Source organism: Cryptomeria japonica, chromosome 4, assembly GCF_030272615.1.
Source record: "Cryptomeria japonica chromosome 4, Sugi_1.0, whole genome shotgun sequence".
Classification (NCBI taxonomy): domain Eukaryota; kingdom Viridiplantae; phylum Streptophyta; class Pinopsida; order Cupressales; family Cupressaceae; genus Cryptomeria; species Cryptomeria japonica.
In genome coordinates this window covers 251,580,583-251,602,561 of record NC_081408.1, presented here as the reverse complement: position 1 = coordinate 251,602,561, position 21,979 = coordinate 251,580,583, and the positions used below count along the sequence as shown (strand labels likewise).

The window sequence follows — 21,979 nt, the reverse complement described above, 5'->3', positions numbered from 1 at the left end:
ACCGGTTTGACAGTTGACATGATGTTGAGGTGAGTTGGCATTGTGGTCATGCAATACCATGTCACAAAGTTGTCATGGACATCGTGAGGAGGAAGACCATCTGCAATCCACATATGCTCAGCTCTACCAATACTAGGTGCAGATTGGAGAATCAATTTAGGACCTAAGATCTATGACTCGGGGGGAGTTCACAGCCATATTTTCTGATTGGTATCAGATATGTTGAACACAGGGGGAGAGTATAAAGAATTGTATCAGAGAATATATCAAAATGATATCTGATTGCTATCAACAAATTGGTGTCAGAGCAACCCCCAAGAGGGAAAATATACCAATGGTATCATTGCCTGCTTCAACAATTGGTATCAACAAATCTGTGTCAGAATAACTTGCTGCATATCAAAGGAGGAGAAGATGCAGTCAGACCAATAGGTAAATAATCTCCACTAGCACACTTTCCAGCAATTGGTATAAGAGATTGGTATCAACCTAGTATATACATTTGGTAGCAGAGCAATCGGTGTCAGTTGGTATCTGAGCCCTCTATCTCAAACATTGTTGGTTGAGAGGATGCTGAGTATAACAATCAAAGGGGGAGAAGCAATCAATAGAAAGCTCTGTCAATACCCGTTGTCATTGTGTCAAAGGGGGAGAGAAAGCCAATAGTGTACCGGATACTGCATGTGTTGACATCAATGCCAAAGGGGGAGATTGTTAGCATTGTGTTGTCATTGATGTCCACCGATATAAGAGATTGTTGGTATTAACCGGTGAGTAAGATTGCAGACCAATATGGCAATAACAACCGGTGAGTAATATGTTGGCAGTGTGTTGTTGCCAACCGGTAAGCATGTGACCGGTGAGAAAGCAAGGTTTAACAAATGGAGAAAGTGCAGACAACCCCTATGCAAGATGTCATACAGTTGGACTCCCACCGGATTTAGATGCTAACACCGGATGAAGAGAAGAATGACAGAGAGTGTGCTAACTCAGTGAGCAAGGAAGACATATGGGGAAGTCTACCGGGTCATATGTCAGGTTGAAGATGCATCTACTCAAACAAGGAAATCATATTGATGCAATACCGGAAGCAAAGAGCACAATATAATGACAACTGGTTCCCTCCAATCATTGGCCAGCAGGAGACAAGGATCTACGCCCACCGGTAAGTGGTATTACTTGCTTATCTCAACTTGTATAGAATGCATCACAACTCTCCGAAATAAGACAGTCAAAGAAGTTGAAGGCAGGTGATTGAAGGCACATACCGGATGACCATAGTGGAACATGAGGATGCCTCAGGTGCATGAAATCAAAGATATGCACCAGTTCAGCAAGTGAAAGCATGATGAGCCACCGGGACAAAAGAGAAACAGTAAGTTGTGGTGAGTTTGTCACTTTCACAAACCAGTTGTGATGAGGTCCGAGCTAATGAAGGAAAAGGAAAGGGTTAGCCCTGTAGATATGGAGTTACACTGGAAGGCAAGAGAGTGTTATCGGGATTCAGATGGAGATTGAAGTTGCCACTGATGGAGACGGTTGAAGGTTGATGGCATGGTGTCATCAAGGGTGTCACCGGCATGCAGGCAAGAGTGTTGTCCACCGGTAAACATATCTACCGGTGTATTGGATAATCTGCATTAGAGATAGCTGATGTGTTGTGTCAGTCGGTAAGCGAGAAAAGAAGCAAAATGAAGATCTCCCATCAGATGGAAAAGTGCATGATAACTCACCATGGTTACCTGTCAAGGACCAACATGTTTGATGACCGGGCTGACATGATACACTGGCAGGACAGAGAAGTAAAGACATGAAGATATACCGATAAGGTAAGCTTATACCTGCAGGGTTAGATAACCGGTAGTATAGGGTGTACACCGGTTGTGTGTTGTTGGTCGGTGACAGAGTCTGAACTGACACAGTGAGCTGAGGTGGACATCGACAGAAATGACACATAAACTCCAGGAGTCAAACATGCAGTTGTCGACTACGTTACCCCGAGTTTCTGGGGGAGGGTGGGACGCATTTCCAAGACGGCAATTTTTTTTGCCAAATTTGGGGACGGCGAGGGACGACAAAGGGGAGGGCTATATAAAATATAGGGAAAATTTAAAATATATTGGAAAATTCTAAATGTTCATATGAAAACATGGATAAAGCATGCATATATACATTATATTCATATGAAAACATGGATAAATCATATATCATATATATCATATACGATATATATCATATATGAATATATCGTATATGATATAATTAATTTTTAAGTGTTTAATTTATAACTTATAAGACGTAAGTTAAACTTACGTCTTTGTTTTATTTTTAAGTTTTTAATTTTATTTTTTAAAACTTGTGCATTAAATTATTAATATTTTATTATTTTCAAATTTTGATTTCTTATTTATAATTATTAATTTTATAATTTATAAATTATTATTTATTAATTTTTAATTTTTAAATGTTTAACAATTTGTCAATTTAATATTTTATATTTATAATATGAATTAATTTTAAATGTTTGATATTAAATTATGAATTAAATTAATAAATTTAAAATTTAATTAATGTTATCTTTTAATTTTTTTATTTTTAATAACAATTTGAATTAACAAGGGGCCTATATTTTTTTAAAAAAATTGAAAATACAACTTTTTTTATTTTTTTAATGGCCTTAGATATGGGGGACATTTGGTCGTCCCCGGGACAGACTGGGGACATCCCGGTCGTCCCCGCGACAGATTGGGGACGTCCTGGTCCTCCCTGGGACAGATTGGGGACGTCCCAGTCGTCCCCGGGACATACAAATGTCCCCCAGAGCTAGAGCAGGCATCCCCCCGTTTCAAAATGTCCCCTCAAAATGCATGACAATTTGGGGATGAGGGGGAGCGTCCCCTGGCTGTCCCCAAGTCCCTGAAACGTCCCCGGGACTGAGACGGGGGTTTTCAGGTCGGGGACGCGTCCCCGGGTAACGTAGGTTGTCCGTGGAGAGTGTTTTGGCGAGGTTGGTGATGAGTAGGTCGACATTAAATGTCGACGGCAAAAATTACGAATTGAGGCAGAAGGACGCGGCTCGAGGCAAATCAGAGGGTTGATGTTTGAGTTGCAAAGATCAATGCAGGATGTCCGGGTGCAGGTCGAAGTAGGTGAAGCAAACCGCCGGACCATTTATGGTGATTGACCAAGAGATAAGCCGACAGACAGCTTGCACGTTGCCAAAGATAGAAAACGTGTACTGGAAGGAACAGACATGGCGGGGAGGTTTGATTTGCCGCAGGTTGTCAATCTCGAAGATGAGATCTAATTGGATTCAGTTTGCCTCGTAGTCTGTGGAGAAGCCCTAGGGCGCCACAGTTTAAGTTTATGTTTTGGTGGGAAAGTGCAAGTATAAAAGTGCAAACCAAAGACCTAAGTGATTGATGTTGCCAGATGTCGTGGTGCCAACCGAGAGATAGTGTAAGTGTGCATCAGAGAGTAAACCAGTCAGAGATTTCATCCAAGAGCATTGAAACGACTGAGTGTGTGGAGGTGCAACCGATAAGAAGGTTTAAGAGGGGTTTAACCGATAATGTTAGAGTGATCGGTAAGCTACAAAGAGTGCAACAGTCAAGTGAACTGGTAGTGCTAGATCGAGCAAGACAGCAACAGAGTGAGAAGAAGAGGAGAGTGAATAACGGTGGAGATCAGCCAAGGCAGAAACAGAGCAGGGTGTGACCGATAAGCAAAGTAACCGGTAAAGTCTGAACCGGTAAGGGAGCGGCAGTGAGCAGAGGAAGAGAATGAGAGGAGAGCAAACAAGGCAGAGGCAAAATAGAGGAAGAATCAAAGAAAGTGAGCAGAAAACCAGCTGAGAACTGAGCAGAGGTGGACTGGTGAAGAGACATATGTGAGGTTACAGAATTCATTTATAACCGGATTATAACTATTGTATTGAACTGATATCATTCATTGTAATCACTGAGTTGGTGCTCGGTGCAGGGGTTGGTGATATCATTCATTGTAATCACTGAGTTGGTGCTCGGTGCAGGGGTTGGTGCCCTAAATGTTGTAATCAGTGTTTATTGTGAGGCTGGATTGGAGTAGTAGACTCCAACAACATTTCTCACCGAGGTTTTTCCCATATTGGGTTTTGCTCGTATACACCGGTGTTATGTGATGTGCCTTTTGTGTGTTTGCATTTGATCTCTTCCCTTATCTCACTAGCAGGTCCTCTTAGTCTTTGATGTGTTAACCGATACACCCATTTAGGGATAAAAGGTTAAAAAGTTTGGAAACCACTGTTCGCCCCCCCCCTCTCAATGGCATCTTGTGTTCAATAGTACCTGCAGTTCCATTGGAGGTTACTCGTTCCTTCACCAGCATTTGTTCTACTTCGGCTCTAGCTTCTCGGAGTCGTTCCTTCTCCATACAAGTGTTCGGGTACATCGCCTTTATCATTTGTGCTCTCATGATTGCCAAAACTGCCTCGTCTTGTTCCTCTATATCCAGCATATTAATTCCCTTTTGCTTCGGGTAGTTAGTGTCTTCATGATTCTCGGGTATACACCATTTGCACAATAGTTGTGCGTTGTCTTTCTTATTTTGGCAGTCTCTTGCAAAGTGTCCCCATTCACTACACTGTCGGCACTATATGATAGGACGTCCTCTAGAGTTGTACTGTGTTTGGGTTCGCCCTCATTGATTTCCATTGCTGCTAGACGATACATTTTGTGGTTTCGTGGGCTAGACTCTCCCTGTGTGAAGAGTACTTGCGTACTTCTAGTCTTCAAATTATATGGACACTCCTTTATTGAATGACCCATCACCTGGCAAATCTCACAAAACATCTTTTTAGGACAATTATCTTTCGTGTGCCCCTCAATTTTGCACTCATTACGCCATAGTTCATAACTTTCTTTATTGGTTTCTTTCTCAACCTTCAATTCTTTCATCATTCTCAACATATCCCATCGAAGGGCTTGTACGGTTTTGGAATCTTCAGCACTGCTATCTTCGATGCTCTTGTAATCGATCTTCCTCTTCCCTTGGGAGAATGTTTTGCTTCCACTCTCGATGTCCATCACCCGATTGTAAGCATCGACGTACGAAGACAAAGGCACTACTTTCATCTTCTTGTGCAGCGAAGGGATCAATCCCTCAGTGAACCACCTCTTCTTTAACTCGTCGGTCAACTGGTGTTCCATCTTGTTTAACAAATATTTGAGCCTACAATTGTAAGCGCATCCACTGTCATTTGTCCCTTGCTTGGTATTGTAGATTTTGGCCACAATCTTGTTGTCATCCCTCAGGAGTTTGAACTCCTCTTCGAATGCCTTCTTCAGTTCACTCCACCTAGCCTTGTCCTTTGCATCTAGGTCTGTGTATCAGTCAATAGCAATACCCTGAAGAATGGTAGGGGAAATGCCTTCAGCCAATAATCGTGGTCATCTTGGTCACTCGCCTCCCATATCGTTATACATGTCTTACAATGTCGTACAGGGTCCTTTGATCCATCTCCCATGAACTTTGGAAGTTTTTGCCTCTTCGGGTTATTCTGATTGTGCAACATTGTCCTTAATCGAAAGGTATTGTGTGTCGCTTGGAAGGTATCGTGTGCGTTCGACCAGATTGGACCGTCCCGCTCCCCACATTCCGGTGCCTCTATTGCACTCCTGGCCACATGCAATGAAATGTCCCTCATAATTTTTTTCAGATTTTTGACACCAGAAATTCACCCATTAGCATTAGCACAATAAAATATAGAGAGCAATACAAATTGGCAGTTGGACCAGCCACTTCCACTTTTTAGTGGGATAAAGAAATACTGAAATTTAACAACTATTTGGTGGTATAACCAGCTAATTACAAATCCAAAATAACTGAAGTAAAGAGACAATCACTCAACCACTTAATTCAATGGGAGGACTAAAAATAATTATTACAATCCACTCAAACGCTTATTTAGCGGGAGTACAGAAGTACAATGAAATAAGATAGGCAGCAAAGCCAGCCTCTTCCACCTATTCAGTGGCAAATTAAGAGCAATTCAAAATATAACTACTTGTTAGTACTACTAATCAGCATTACAATGATAACATGAACCACAAAGTAAGATATATCGCTGTCCACAGCTGCAAATAATGCTCAGTCTAAACCACAAGTTACAACACTCTCTATCCAAGAAACAACCCTCAACTCCAAAATCTCTAAATCTGATATACTTCCACAAGACTAAAAGACGCAGACCAGCAACCAAAATTCACACTAAATCACTCATAACTTCATCAAAACTTGACGGAATGACATGAAACTGCATGCAAATGACTCCTTGGAGGTAGGCGTCCAAACCTAGAACAATAAATGATTGCAAGATGACCTAAATGATTAGTGCACACTTCCCGAAGCATTCAGCCACATGGTACAGCCAGCCAAGGGGCCGATTTACAATATAAAATTCAAGACTCCAAATTAATCTCTACAAACTTGCAAAATGCATCACCCAATCCATAGGAAAAGATAGAGAAAATACCCAGAAGCACACAAAATTTCTCCTAAGACTTATGATAAACAAACCACTTCAGCTCTACAACCAACCGGCAACTTGGAAACTCACAAACACTCCAAAACACAATAGAAAACATCAAATGACCCTACTACAATGAATTCCATCTGTTCTTCAATGTAAAGAACAGTCCTCAGTCTCAACTAGTTGCTATCTTTCAAGCAAGAAGCCAAGAACCAACTAGGAGGTATGCATTCCCTGAAGCAATGAATCAAAATTTCGGCAACACTTCATTGCAAATATTCATGGATAGTCTCAAATGAAGGCCAAGACACATATTTATAACTTCCTCCCCAAATCGAACTTCTTTTCCCTCCAATATGGGATTAAACAGCGACATTCAAATTTCTTTTAATTTACATTTCATTTCCTGCCCTCACCAAATTGCCCAAGTAATAAAATATTTCATTTAGCAACAAATGTATTTCTCCCTTAAGTGGCCGCCCAAGATAGGCAAATATTAAATTAGTGCAACGTTTATAATCTTTTAATGAGAAATATCTCCAAGGAGGCATCCAACCCATTATTATAAAATTGATATTTGAGCACCAAGTCGACCTCCTTAAGCCATAACACCAATCATGCCTAGGCCATGGGAAATATTAAAGTATTAAAAATTACTTTTATTTCCATATACTGAATATTGCCAAAAAGAGTTGTAGGCTAAGGACCGAAAACTGCACTGCCTAAAATATCCTCCAAAACAGGATCATTGCAACCTGCCAAAAATAGCACTGCCAACAATAGTACTTACTATAAATAGCATATTGCTAAAAATAGTAAGTGTCTCCAAAGCAAAGTTCCCAAACTCGGACTCAGCTCTGACTCGGCAAGGCTAACTCGGCTCATGACTCGGCAATGACTCAGCAACGACTCGGCAAAATAAGAAAACCCTTGAAATTTAGAGATTTTTAACGATTTAAAACTTGTTTCATACACCCATTATTGAATTAAGCTTAAAGACACTATAACATCATCAAATAGAAGCTAATTTGATCACATACATAAACATACATCCATCACATGCATAGAAGATAATAATAAAAGTTACAGTTTTTATCCACATTCTTTTTCTAATCAATGATATTAAATATATGTTTTTTAATTTTTTCATCATAATTTATTTTTAATTAATATAAATGTAAGCATGGTTGATTTCTTTGAACCATTAGTTTGAAATTGTAGGTTGTCCATTACATATAGAGAATGCTTTGCACATAAATATAAATATAATAATCAGAGTCTAATTTCTTTGAACTATTGATTTAAAAAATAAGGTTGTCTATTTCATACAGAAAATACTTTAGACATAATAACAATGGAAATCTAATTATTTTAGATACTGCATATCCAACCTCTGAAAATATATTTTATTATTCATTAATTGGTAAATATAATCAAATATGTACTACAAAGCTGAGTAGATATAATTGAAATCACATTTGAATAGTATCACACTTTTTATTTTCTTAGTATGTTGAAGCCCTCTCTAAAATCATTTATATCCTGTTAATAAGACTCTCGTGATAGGAGAGGGGTTTTAACCTTCACATAGTGCAATACTTTTGTAAAACTAAGCTGTAAAAAATTGAATCTAATAGCTTATATTATGGCATTGACAATGGCATTCTCTTTTGAATCCAACTTAATGACATGTGACTGGGTTGCAAATGAAGCTGAAAGATCCTCAAATATATGAATAGCTGATTCCATCTCCGGCCGGGTCACGACCCTCAGACTCGGCGAGTCAGGTAGTGACTCGCTGACTCGGCAAGTCAGGCGAGTCACGCCCCCTAACCCGTCCAAGCCCGAGTCAGGGTCACCGTGACCCGGCAGGGGTCACCCGGTCCGCTGACTCACGTGACTCGCCGCGAGTCACGGAACTCTATTCCAAAGTGATTTTAACCCCACCTAGAAAAACCCAGAGAAATAAACTGCCCTCGCCTCCACTTACTAAAAATAGTAAGTTTGTCAAACTCTGAACTCTGCTCCAAAGTGATTTTAACCCCACCTAGAAAAACCCAAAGAAATAAACTGCCCTCGCCTCCACTTACTAAAAATAGTAAGTTTGTCAAACTCTACTGCTTGCTATGCATGTACCATCATTGCGAAGCTTTCAGAAAACCCAGAAGGAATCTAGAACCAAAACTGACAAACTCCAACATGCAAGCCACCAAAAATGCTGAAACATCCTCCCAGGGGTAGGAAACCCTAATTTCTGCTTCTGACTAGCCTATGGGTCTCCGGAATAGTCTAACGGTCAACTAAGCTAATTACTGTTGAAAAGGGGACATTGCATGCAAGCTCTCTACACGGCCATCCTCTGCACCTTCTACACCTTGGTCACCTTCGTTTCTATAGTCTCTCCTACCTAGAGTCTTCAGGTCAGGCCCCCCAATTCTCGATTCCTCAACGAGGGGCAAGTTTGTGCGAATTGGTTTCTCGCCTGCTTACTCCCTTGTGTGTCATACCTGGGTGGATTGTTTCGACTGCTACGTTTTGGTGCTTTCCTTGTACTCTCGGCCACACGTGCGTCCTCTACACGTCTACCTCCAGTGTCCCCAACACTCCGAGTACTTCCAGGTGTGCCAAACCTTGGTGGATTGTTCTGACCGCTACGTTCCAGTGCTTTCCTTGCACTCTCAACCACGCACGCGTCCTCTACACGTCCACCTCCAACATCCCAACACTCCAAGTACTTCTAGGCTCTAACTCGTCCCTGTGCTCCCTCCGGTCGAGGGTCGGCGGATCACCTAATCACTTGGTCTTGACCACCTTGTGGCCTCTTCTCACCTTTATTGGGGTCTAGGGACATGAATCGCTCAAGACTGACCTAATTTCTTTTAAGGCAACAATGCCAAAATGTTTGCTACTATATTTGATAAATTAGTTACAGGAAATAATAATGCAAATGATAATGCATACCAAACACGATAGTAAAATATATCTTTATTTGCACATGCATTTATTACAAAGAAGAAGACTAGAGATGGTCGACCAAGGATTACACTAGATCCGACTATACCGTAATACTTTCCTCGGCGGTACTGTTGTGACGTCTTCACACATCGCCCCATTGCAAATGGTGACCCCCACTTTTCGCTTTTTAGAGTAAAAGTTTTGCCTAGTTCCTAGTGTTTGCCTAGTGTCGTCTAGGGTTTTTGAAGTTATAGGATCAAGTTGCTAACGTTGATATTTTAATGATCCTAAATTTTGCCTAAGTGTTGACCTTTTGAGCGTTAACGTGTTTTTAAACACACGCATCAGTGATTTTAAAGTGCCAAGGTATTCTCAGACCTTTTGGAGTTGTTTTCTCGCTCCTAAGGTATTATTTAAGTTGATTTCGCACTTTATCCCAATATTTTCCTAGCATTTCACTCAATATTTTGGAAAATTTGCCTAAGTCCAGTTTAAATTTAATGTTTCTAAGTGATTTTGAGTGGTTAAAATGATAAATTCCTAAGGGAAATCCATATTCCAAGGGTTAGAAGGTCAAATTCCATGCTAGAGGTGCTTTTCCCCTCATATTCCAAACTACCCAACCCATTCCCCCACTCAAAATCCATACTACACATGGGTTTCCCCTGGAATCCATACTGGCTACTATTTTCCCCCACTGTTTAGCCATACTTGGGCCGATTTTCCCCTGGGAGTGCTAAAATTTGGCTAAGTGTCAGGATTTATCCAGACTGCCATCGATTGTGCAGACTAGAGTGCAGACTATAGTGTAGACAACGTTAAGGATGATTCCATGCCTAGGTCAATTTTCCACCAGGATATTTGTGACAAGTGACTGCGGATTTTTGTTCGGATTTTCATCCAGACAGAGGTCGATTTTCCACCAAGGAGTTTTTGTAGAATTGTTGGTATATGTTGCAGCTATTTGAATCATAATCATTGTTCAATTGTTGGTGATTTTGCTCTTCAAGTGTTGTATTTGCATTCATGGTTTTCAATTCCTCCAAGTTAGATTAGAATTTTAGTTTAGAATTTATTTTCATGTATGTTAGATTGAGTGGAAGATTTGTTGAATTCATTTTTGTGGAATCCTTAATCCATACCACTAGCCTCCTGCCGTTGGTAAGTGTACCTTGTGTGGTCAACTGGAATTTTAAGTAAGCTTAACTTCAACTATTACATGTCCCTTGACAAGCATCAACTTGGATGGTGTCAATGTTTGATGGTAATAGCCTGAAAATCTTTAAGTATACCTTAGACGATTGCACGAAGCTTGTGTCAATACCTGATTGTGAGACCTCGCCTGGTTTGATTCCACTAGATCCATTCATCATTTCCTACATTCCTAGGCTTAGAATAGATTTCTTGAACCCTATTCCTTTTGCTCATTTTTTAGTAAGAATTAGGTCCGGAGCTTCATTGCCAAATCCTAAGTTATCTGCATAATTATCCTAATCCATGATAAGATTGAGCATTCATGTACAACGTAAGTCCCCTTGTGATTCCAGCATTATCACATCAAACCACTAAACTTATCCACATGTCAAGCCCTAACATTTCGTAACCTTGGAGTTGTCTCATTTGATCGCGAAGCATAGCATATGAGAGACTTTGTTCAAGAGAGGATAAGATACCTTGGTATTTTATTCTGTGTTCGCATGTGCATAAAAAACACATCAACAGGTACACAACACATTTAAAGAACCTAACGGTTGCCAAGAGGAACACAACCGTCAACCAACCGACACATTAACTACCCGAGAGTGACAACCCACTTAATACAAACAAATAATACATTGGCAGATAACAAATATTATCAAATATAAACATAGGCATTTTATGCCAACTACACAGCAGTATAACAGCAGCAATATAACATGACACTGTTAAAATTATGCTGGATGATATATGCAGAATCCAGCATGACTACTACATTCCAAAATAAATTGTTTCTTTGTACTTCTCACACTGTACCAAACCATGGCCAATGCACCTTTAATCTCTTTTGCAACTGACAATAATAACTGGCTCTAATACCATATCAATAATTATAAAGTTTGAGACATTTTTCAACAATGAAATTAGAAATCCAAATTACTGCTGTTTTAGTGTTATCTATTATATAACTTATATCATTAACTATGAATCTGAACCCTGATATATTTATTGCTGTTAAACTACAGTTGTGGCTGTCACTGCTGTCATGTTATACAGCTGTTATAATACTCTCATGATGTATCTAACAATCTCTTTTTAATGTTATGAACAATTTTTTTTTTTTAAACATAATAAAAAATTGCTTTCCTGTAGGGGACAACTGGCTGTCCCCGGGACAATCAAGGGATGTCTAGATGTCCCTGGCCGCCTCAGGGATGGCCAGGCGTCTCCTAACCATTTCCTGCCATCCCTTAAAATGGGAATTCTTTTCCAAGACATTTCTGGAATTTGCTTGTTGGGGGGGCAGCCAGAATGCTTACCCTGCAGTCCCGCCATCCCTGAAATGCCTGAGGGGATGGGAATGGAGGTTTGAGGGGTGGGACACGTCCTCGTGTAACACAGATATTAATAAATAATTAAAGGAAGGATTCTCATGTTGCATTTAAATCCTTGGATAACATATTTTAGATATGGTCTCTATCTTTCTGCAAACCTGCTCAGTTTTAACGTTATACTTATGACTGATAAATTTGTAGTAATATTTCTATAATTTGAATCCTGCTATTTCCTCAAAGCTCAAAGGTTATGGGCCATAGCTATCAAAGCCTTCACTCTATTGGGTCATTTTGTATTTTAATTCTTGTCAAATTTTATCAAATCGTTGGGTAGTGAAAAGGTTTATGGGTAGTTGAAACTTGAGGTTATATATTGACTCCATCTCTGCTGTTAGTGCTTTAGAAGATATTGCGTTTCAATGATTGACAGTTTTAGACAAAAATTACAGGAATCATCTTTCAGCCCAATATGTCTATACTTGTTAAGGGCCAATCTTTCATACTAAAAGAACAAGCCACCAAATAAAAATCATCTGAGACAGTGTGAGCATGGGTACAATCTTTTTCACAATCTAAAATTATGTAACTCTTAAGCTTTGCTTTATGACTCCATAAACCTGCACCTCTAGGGAAGCATTTATGCCTGTCACAAACCTCCCATATGAGAGCCTCTGCATATGGTCAACGTCACTAGTCAGGCATTGCTATCCCATAGGCATGGTAATGGCTCACCCATGGTTCTAAACGCTACACATTCCACAAGTACAACATAATTTGGGTCCCTCTGACCCCCCTTATATTGGTGGTTAAAAACAAAAGATATAACAGGGTTCATGGCAAATGCCATAAATTCTTCACCCTTTGCCAGAAATTTTCTGATTGCACATGTAATTCCCTCTACCTCCAAGCGTGCATTCTTTATTACATAATGATAATATTGATCTGTGAAAGCGGTTCAAAGTGTAATGGACCGTTGGGGTCATGACATTCTATGTTTGTGAAGATGGTGCAATGGGTTCAGAAATTGAGACCATTGCAAAATGATGTGTTACAGAGAAAATAAGATGTGATGATGTCAGAGGGTTGACTGAGGTGATACAAAGCATCTCGGGAAGAGTCAAAGACAAGTTGCAGAATGAGCACCCAAGATTTGGTGATGAACTTGGCAGTAAATGCTGCGACAAAAACGCAATGCCCCTGGCAGAACCGGCAAAAGCATTACAATGCAGACGGAATGTTGAATCAAAGGGTTCTGTCAGTTGAAGTCACCTTTCGATATTTGATCTTCCATTTTCCATGGTTAGGAGGTAAAGGAAATTAATATTTGTTGGACCATGGAATGTACAAGGTTAGCTCTCATTGGAATGGTAGTTTTAGTCCATCTCCTGGCTGCAACAAGTGTCTCTGGAGTTTTTATGGTGGCAGTAGCATTGCAGGTACTTTTGGAGCTTCTACAACATTGTGGAAACTTCGGATACACCATTATGGCATTGTAATCATCTGTAATAAGCTGTTGCATAGTGATTTGCAGAGTTCATAATTCACTTTGGCTGGAATAATTTTTTTTGTATGTTTGTTCTTTTATGTGATGATTATCTTTTGTTCTTCATTGTTTATGATGTCTCTGTGATATCCCCTTTGATATGCACATGATTTGTTTTATTGATCACCAGTGCAAGTGGTTAGTATGTGAGTGTTTGAAGCTTTCAGAAGAAATATAGTCACTGTCCATTGATCAATTATAGTAGTCCTCGTCCTATGTATGTTCATGCCCCACGTGCATGCACCTCAACCATGCCTATTTGTGATCTTAGTTATACTGGTCATTAGAAGGTGTCTTGATACAAAAGAAGTTTTTGGGCATACATATGACATGTTCACAGTATTTAAAGTTAAACACATCATTCTTTAACATTCACTTTCCATAATTACCTCTTACGTGTCAACTTTTAAGGTAAAGTTACCCACCTACTTGTTCATCTTCGTGCTTTCTTTGGTTTACATATATGTATTTATGTATGTATGTATATGTATGCATGTATGTATGTATGTATGTATGTATGTATGTATATGTGTGTGTGTATGTATGTTTATCTTATTTCCGTATTTTAAAATTGTTTTTCCATTTTTATTTAACATTATTTTATTATTTTATATTATAGTATTCATTTTCGTTATTCTTTCCTTTTATTTATATACTTTTTTCTTTGTCTTTTTCTTGTTTTCATTCTTCTTTCCCTTCTTTCCTTTCTCTTATCTGTCTTTCCTCATTTTCTCTAATCTATTCATTGCACTGTCTTATCCACTTCATCCAACCACATGCTGCTCATTTCCCCCATCCTCCAGAAATCGTGTGCCACTTATCCTCTCTCCCCATATCTTTTTAACATGGCTAAGTCTGCAATTCACTCATTTTATTCCTCTTGCTCTCTTAGATCCTGATGATAGATCACGGAGTGTGATCTGTAACATCGATGCTAAACAAATCCAACACAGTTGAATCCAGAAGCTACTCTCTACTATTCTTCATCAACGTTATCTTTATACTATAGACTGAATTTTACTCAGGATATAGTGGCCAATGGTTAAACCAAGACTGGGAGTTAGCAACCCTTACATATATACAGACATTCATACAAATACATTTTTTTCAAGCACATCTAGAGGCTTGCACCTTGATGGATCTACATAAATCTCTTTGCAGTAATTTCTCTGCAGATGATACGTTATGGAGCAGCAGAGCCATCATGTTTCTCTTATATTGAGTTTAAAAATAAAAAATTAACTGGCATTAAGGATCATCTCACTGTTGTTCCAGGAAAACTATTTCCTATCATTGACAAGGGCATAGTACACAGTAGCTTTAGTGATCAACAACAAAATCGAAAATCATTGTGTCATGCATTATGATTATTCTATAATTATGTTAAACCGGATGATGAATTCTGCTTTGTGCAGAGATGCTGCTACTTTCTAGGCACGCTCCTGCCCTTCTGGTTGTTAACATGCCTTCCAAGAAAGTAATCAGCAGCACTACCACAGCTTATTGAAAAAGGTCCTGTGCTATAATAAAACACTGCAGATTTTCTGAGAAGCAGTGATGATGACATTGATGGCCTTGTCAGAAAGCATGTTAAAACCAAAAAGTGATAAAGTGAGACACATCATCAGTTTTAACATAGTTATTAAAATAAGAATTAGACATACAATTGAATGCCTGAAATAACTACTACAGTTTCGTTGTGGAAGTAATTTCTAGCCCCTATATAGTTCATCTGGAGTATTCCTTGCATCTAGCCTGTACGAGCTATATTTGATAAATAGGCAACAGAAGCAACACAAAGCCAAGAGAATCTGCAAGACTCGTTCAAAAATTCTCCTGAAGATTATACATACAATTAAATGTCTGCTCCTATAATTTCATTGTGGAAGTACTTTCTAGTTTCATCTGGAGTAATCCTTGCATCTAGCCTGTATAAGCTATATTTGATAAATAGCCAACAGAACCAAACATTAAATTTGCAACACAAAGCCTAGTACCTGCCAAAAGAGAATCCGGAAGCACTGATTCAAAAATTCTTCTGAAGAAAAGCGGTGGCAGCATAATAGATGTTACCAGTACTGCTGGACCCAAATGCCATATGAAAGGAAACTGCCTTTCTTTGGCAGATGTATTGTTCATTGCTCCTAACAGATTATCCTGGGTGCCTCCATAGAAAGAAATAAAACCTGATTTCCCATTACTGGTTTCAACATGAGGTACAGAATCACTCTTCACAGAAGATATGCTTTCCTGGACAGTATCGTCAAGATATCCCTGCAGTTGTACATCAGATTGCAATGTAGTGCTCAAAGCCTGATCTTCGGAAGATTCTGCGGAAAAAACTCTAATTTGCTTTGTCAGAAATTTTGCCCTGGACTTCTTTGTAGTGCAGAGAGAAAATGCACTAAGAGCCTGGCTTGAAGTGTCCATCTTCGCTGAAAGCAGAATGCCTGGTAAGTATTACAGCTAGGAACTAAAACAAAAATTTTGAGATATTAATTAAAAAGACTTGGAACTAAATGCCTATAGAATTAACTCATTGCACTACAAGTTAGAGTGATGAAAACATACATTTTTGAGAAAAAAGTTGTTGAACCCAAGGTTTCTGGCGATATCCAAACACATTTGATATTATTGGCTGCAACTGGGAAAACAAGCTCTTCTTGAATTTAGAACCAGCAACTGAAACAGTCCATACAATTCTACAGTGTACAAATTTTAACTTCTAACATAAGCAGAATCTAGGTTCAGTAACAAGACCCTCAAACAAGAGACTTTAGTCCTATTGAATACAATACTTAACCAACTCACAACTCAGTCCAGATAATTCAGAAGATAGCTACCTGGAATATACTAAAAGGCCACCTCTGGAAATTCTATAAAGGCATAAACAGTTCAGATTAACAGCGGTGTTATTTGATATATGCATATAGCAATTCAGCGATCACACACAAGTGTAAAAATCAACTAATAAGCAGAACAAAACAGTGAATATTGCATAATACCACAGCTATATGACCGCATATAACTTCTTGATCAAAAGACGTGCATGCCTTAATATAAGTATTGTAGACACTAGAAGAGGCATCAATTATGTTTGTACTAGCAGTTCATTTTGCAGTAGGCAATCTGACACTTTGTATTTAAATGTCTATGTTTAAATAAAGTTATGAATTAAATAGAAATGTCTTAGTGTAGTGCTGTGGAGAGGAACTCTGTGCAGAGAAGAAAAGAAGTTGTGCGCTATAGGATCTCCCCATCAGAGTTGACAGTGAACCCCACAACACCAAGAATCACCTTCAACCAAAACATCTATCACATCTAGAGAGAAAAAGCTATGATTGTATGCTATGCAACCTTGAGAAGAGAATTGATTTAAACAGCAACATGATTGAACTTCTATATTAAATAAACAATTGGATAATTACAATGTACAATAACAAATGCTTATAAAAGCAAAAAGTAAACCCTAGGTGAGAATTAAGTTAAATCATGACAAGTGTCCTCATACTATGCTATGAGACAATGTGACCTAAAAATAGAAAAGCACTCCTAAGTTTAGCTTAAGTATAATAAAGTAAAAGGGGACCTAAGTAATTAATTAGTTAGGTGATGACCTATTTTACTCCAACACCCCCTTAAGTACAACTTAGGAAGAAGCTATCAACCTAATGATGAATGTAAGAATGGATGCATGGATGGTCCCAACTACAAGGCCTGATGAGGTACCCATGTACAAACAAATGAATCTCTCATAACCAAAAAAAAAGGAGAAAACCTCATGGGAAAAGAACTCCTCTCCAAAAGAGAGAAATAAAAATTAATGCATACTAATGAAAGAAGGAAAGGAGGACTCAATATGAACCCTCAAGGACTGCTTCTGTCACCTAAGTACATTAGATGTCTCCTTGATAGGAGAGAGAAAATGAAGATATGAATCCCCCCATAAAGGAGTAGCACATGTGCTAGTGACGAATGTTTGAAGACAAAATATGATCCACTGCCTGCAAACAACATAAAGACAAAATATGATCCACTACCTGCAAACAACATTTCTCACCTTAGAAAGAAATAGATCCACTAGTGATAGGAGTCATTCCAATAAGCTAGATGAACAGAAAATCCAAATCCAAATAATGTGTGCCTCACATGTCGAAATGAGATGATGTCAATCCAAAGTACTATGAAAATCAATGTAGAACAAGCTTCAAAGACAATGATGATGGCCTAACAATGATAATGTGGCTATCAACCAAGAGGAGATGAATGTCCTCAAAATAATACTCAAAATCTACAACACTAGACTCCACAAACAAGGATGATATGTCCACTAGATAAAAATCCCAAGTAAATATGTTGAGAAGAGGATGAATGTCCTATTGCACTGAATCAACAATGGCCATGGATGCGACAATACTAATTTGATCAAGAACAATAGAAGATGGAGATTGGGTCTTGGTATGAAGAGTGGTAACAAGGAGAGGAGCCTCTAATCCATCAAAATATGCAGGACCCGTAATATACTCAAGCTCTTCTAAAGTATCATCATCAAAGGGTATGTTATCTGCATCATCAAGGGGAATGAGACAATCTACAATAGGATAATGGAGAGATATTAGGATCTCCATGGATTTCTCAAAGTCTTAGTCCATAATGTGTGGGGATAACCAATGTCCAATACCTTTCTAACATCGCAAGAATCATGAAATTGGAGATACAAGCAGAAATTTATGAGCTTGGAAATAAAAAATGATGATCTAACTTTTACAAATGATAAAGTGTACCAACGACAAAACCTAATGATGAGATCTGCACCACTGGAAAGTGCTCATAATCAATTTTCCAACAATATCTAATTTGCGGAAATCTAACACTATATGCCCAAATTATGCTAGAAAGAAAAAAATGCTCACTTGTGGCATAGTGATTAGGGTTTGGGGCCAAGGGGGCAGTACAAGGGCTAATGTTGAGTGACATCATTTAACATCAGCAATTTTTGGCTATTGGTATATGCTTCTAAGGGTCGAAATATTCTTGCTGCTGCAAAAAGGTGTCAAATAAAACTATTTTCCAACAAAAAATGCTTAAAAGCCTGCAAGATTTTGTCGATCACTAAAAGATGGTATTTCAAACGTAACATGCCCTTCCAGCACAAAAGATGCCTGGATTCTTGGATGGCACTTGGAGAGGGTTGCTGGAGTTTTCAAGGTTGTCGCCAATGAGGTTTGAACTTCCACCAACGGTCAATAGGATTGTCACCAACGAGGTTTTGTAGGGTTGTCACCAGTGGTGAAGTTGTAAAAAATGATGCTTAGGATAACAAGGCACACGTGGAGCCCATTGACAGGGGGCAGTAGTAGTACTGTGCACGTTTGTACGGGGTACAAACCCTACGCAAGTTATTCAATTTTTATTTTTTTTTTTATATATGAATTTAAGAAAATAGATTTATTTTTTTTAACCTATACTAGATCACAGCAGACACAGCTAGATTAATGGCAGCTTGGGGCATATGTATTGTACAATCATACAAATTTTCATGCACAAATCCCTAGCCCCTAAAAAATATATTTTTTCTTTTTCAACTTCTTCGTTTCAATGTTAGGACATGTTATCTAAGGTTTTTGGCTGTTCAACAATTGTGTGCTATACAACCTTGAGAAGAGAATTGATTCAAAAAAGCAACATGATTGAGCTTTTGTATTGAAAAAACAACTAGATGATTACAATGTGCAATAATGAATGCTTACAACAGAAAAAAGTAAACCCTAGATGAAAACCTAGGTGAAAACCTAGGTGAGAATTAAGTTAGATCATGACAAGTGTCATCATGCTATGCTATGAGACAAGATGACCTAAAAATAGAAAAGCATTCCTAAGTTTAGCTTAAGTGTAATAAAGTGGGGCCTAATCAATTTATGATTGATTAATTAGTTAGGTGATGACCTGTTTTACTCCAACACTCCCTCCTCTCCCTCTAAATTCTTTGTTCTTTTTCATCTTTGTGTCTTTTGGTTCTTTTACGCTTCTTTTGGTTAGTTGGTTCCTGCTGTTTGTTATTGTTCTCTTTTTGGTTGTTGTCTTGTCCTCCATATCTAGCTCAATGGCCTATCAAATCATTATTATTATTGCTGCTTATCAACGTGACTAATTTTCTACTTTTCAGTGTGAGATGCAATGTCTGGAACTTCAGGAGATAAGATTGGCAATAATCTTTCTAGAAATGGGGGATTTGATGTGGGTGGTAATTTGGAAGGAAGAATAGGTGAGAATTAATACAATGTGGGAGGAGAGAAAACTTTTAAACAAGTGCTAGTGAATGAGGACAGAGTGGAAATTTCTGCGGAGGCCAAATTCATGGTTGCAAGCTACAATGGAGGGATTCTCCAAGAGGCAAGTTGTTGAATAAGGTGAGATTTCTTTGAGTCCGCATCTGTGCCCTAATGATGATGCAATGAGTTTGGTTCTTGAAGAGGAAGAAACTGATTGGTGAAAGTACAAATAAGACTGAGATTGATTAAAAGTTTTAAACAATACAAACAACTTACAAATTAGACGAGGGGAATGAAATACAAAGCTACCAGACCCACTTCATCGACATCAGCAATGTGTATCCTGTGGTTAACCGTAAAAGACATTTCAATTTTTGTCTACACATACAAAGAGATTACAAGCTAAACATAAAATTTTAGAAGTGTTCACCTTCCGTTCCATACAAATATACTTATGATTGCATTTCAATTCCAGCTTTCTTTTAATACCATCTATGGAAGGCTACTCAAAACATTCCTCACCAACCCAATCCTGCCAACCTAGATTTCTCTACAGATATACCACTCAGGAAAAGTTCCAAGAACCACCCCAATCCTATATATCAGCAATTTAGCAAACCAATATGCAAGCAAAAAGCTTTAAAAGTTGTTGAGATAAGTGAATATACGAGAAGGGAGCTTAGAGAGAATTCTAAATCTGTTTAATCATATTTGGTATCACCCGAGCTATGTGAATAGTAAAATTCCAGTAGTCTCACCTTTATATACCCAACAAAAGTGTTGCCCTACCCACCTAGGGAGTTGGCTTGAAAAGACCCAGGAACGTGACAATGCAGCTAAATACACTTAATCCTGAGTGAAATTGCAAAAAGAAATAAAATCACAAAACAACAAGGTCAATAATAGTAACCTAGCCTCAATTTACACTAAGCTACTTGAGCTCAAAGAAATCTAATAGTCCTATGCATGCGTGCCTCTTATGCATGAAAGTTACTGGTCAAAATACCATATAGTACAACCTTTCTTCCCAGGGAAAAACCCAATAGACAGAGTTAATCATTGAATACAGGGATGTGTATATACTCTTATATTCTAACATGTATGCGTGCCTCTTATGCATGAAAGTTACGGGTCAAAATACCATATAGTACAACCTTTCTTCCCAGGGAAAAACCCAATAGACAGAGTTAATCATTGAATACAGGGATGTGTATATACTCTTCAAAAGAAAAATGTTCGGTGCATAAGCAGGTTGAAGACAAAACGAACTGCAAAATTAATTTTTACTTTTGTCATTTGATAATACTGATAATACAAAACAGAGACTAGAACCCTTTTGCTAGTTTTTAGCCTAATTGAGCCGAAGTTATATTTGGGCAGTATACAGTACAGTTCTATTGTCATAAGGCTTTTTTACAGCATTTAAGAGTTGAATGCAATTTATACTGAACGTGCGTTAAACTTTCAGAAGATGAACTGGATACCTTAGGGTCCCTGGAAAGCATTAAGATCGATGTCCCAGAAACAGCTGCCATTTCTTCTTTATGTGTAAAACGAATAACAATAGCAATTACACTATTGAAAGGTCTGGATAGATTCAAAAAACATATGTATTATTCCCATGAATGTCTCCAAACATACAAATAACCAAGTTCCTCTGTCATGTTGATAGTGTTGAGTCTCCTGTCTTTCTTACTGGTTTCTCTCCGGAAAATCAAACTTCAAATAGGTTCTTTATACTCCGTCATCGTTTGTGTGAGTACATTAAAAAAATTCAATAATCAATTTTCAGTTTTAAATGATTTGAATTTTAGATGGATAGATAGATATAGACACATATTTCAATCAGACAATAGAGTTCGATTTATGTAGTTTTTAGGGATAAAATAATAATAATATTAATATTTATCAAAGATATAAATTGGATTATAGGATTGTAAAAGTATAATGAAAAATTAGAAAGAGGGTATGAAGAAAATTTGAGCAAATAAAAAATAGAATCAAAAAAATAGATGGTAAGACATCCAATAAAAACAAATAATATTTTTCAATACTTCATATCATTCAATATCATATTTATAAGCATGTCATGGGGCCGCTTCCAAAAAAATCTTAAAGAAGAAACAAGGTTAGTAAAAGAAACAATCGTCTGAGCATAGAGCATTTTGAA

General features: G+C 38.1%; 1 protein-coding gene across 4 annotated transcripts in view; it reads right to left on the bottom strand.

Annotated features, from left to right (window-relative positions):
• LOC131065544 (uncharacterized) overlaps positions 1-21,601 on the bottom strand; it is an 82,112-nt gene extending 60,511 nt beyond the window's left edge. For 2 of the 4 annotated variants that reach the window (XM_059219777.1, XM_058000074.2), the window contains exons 1-4: positions 21,294-21,601; positions 16,381-16,413; positions 16,109-16,181; positions 15,535-15,972 (exon numbers count right to left, since the gene is read on the bottom strand). In XM_059219777.1, the coding sequence (XP_059075760.1) occupies positions 15,535-15,972; positions 16,109-16,181; positions 16,381-16,413; positions 21,294-21,344 (595 nt within the window). In that variant the 5' untranslated portion in view covers positions 21,345-21,601. The remainder of the gene's footprint in view (positions 1-15,534; positions 15,973-16,108; positions 16,182-16,380; positions 16,414-21,293) is intronic. The other 2 variants (XM_058000077.2, XM_058000076.2) reach the window with 2 other exon arrangements.
• Between the last annotated feature and the right edge of the window lie 378 nt (positions 21,602-21,979).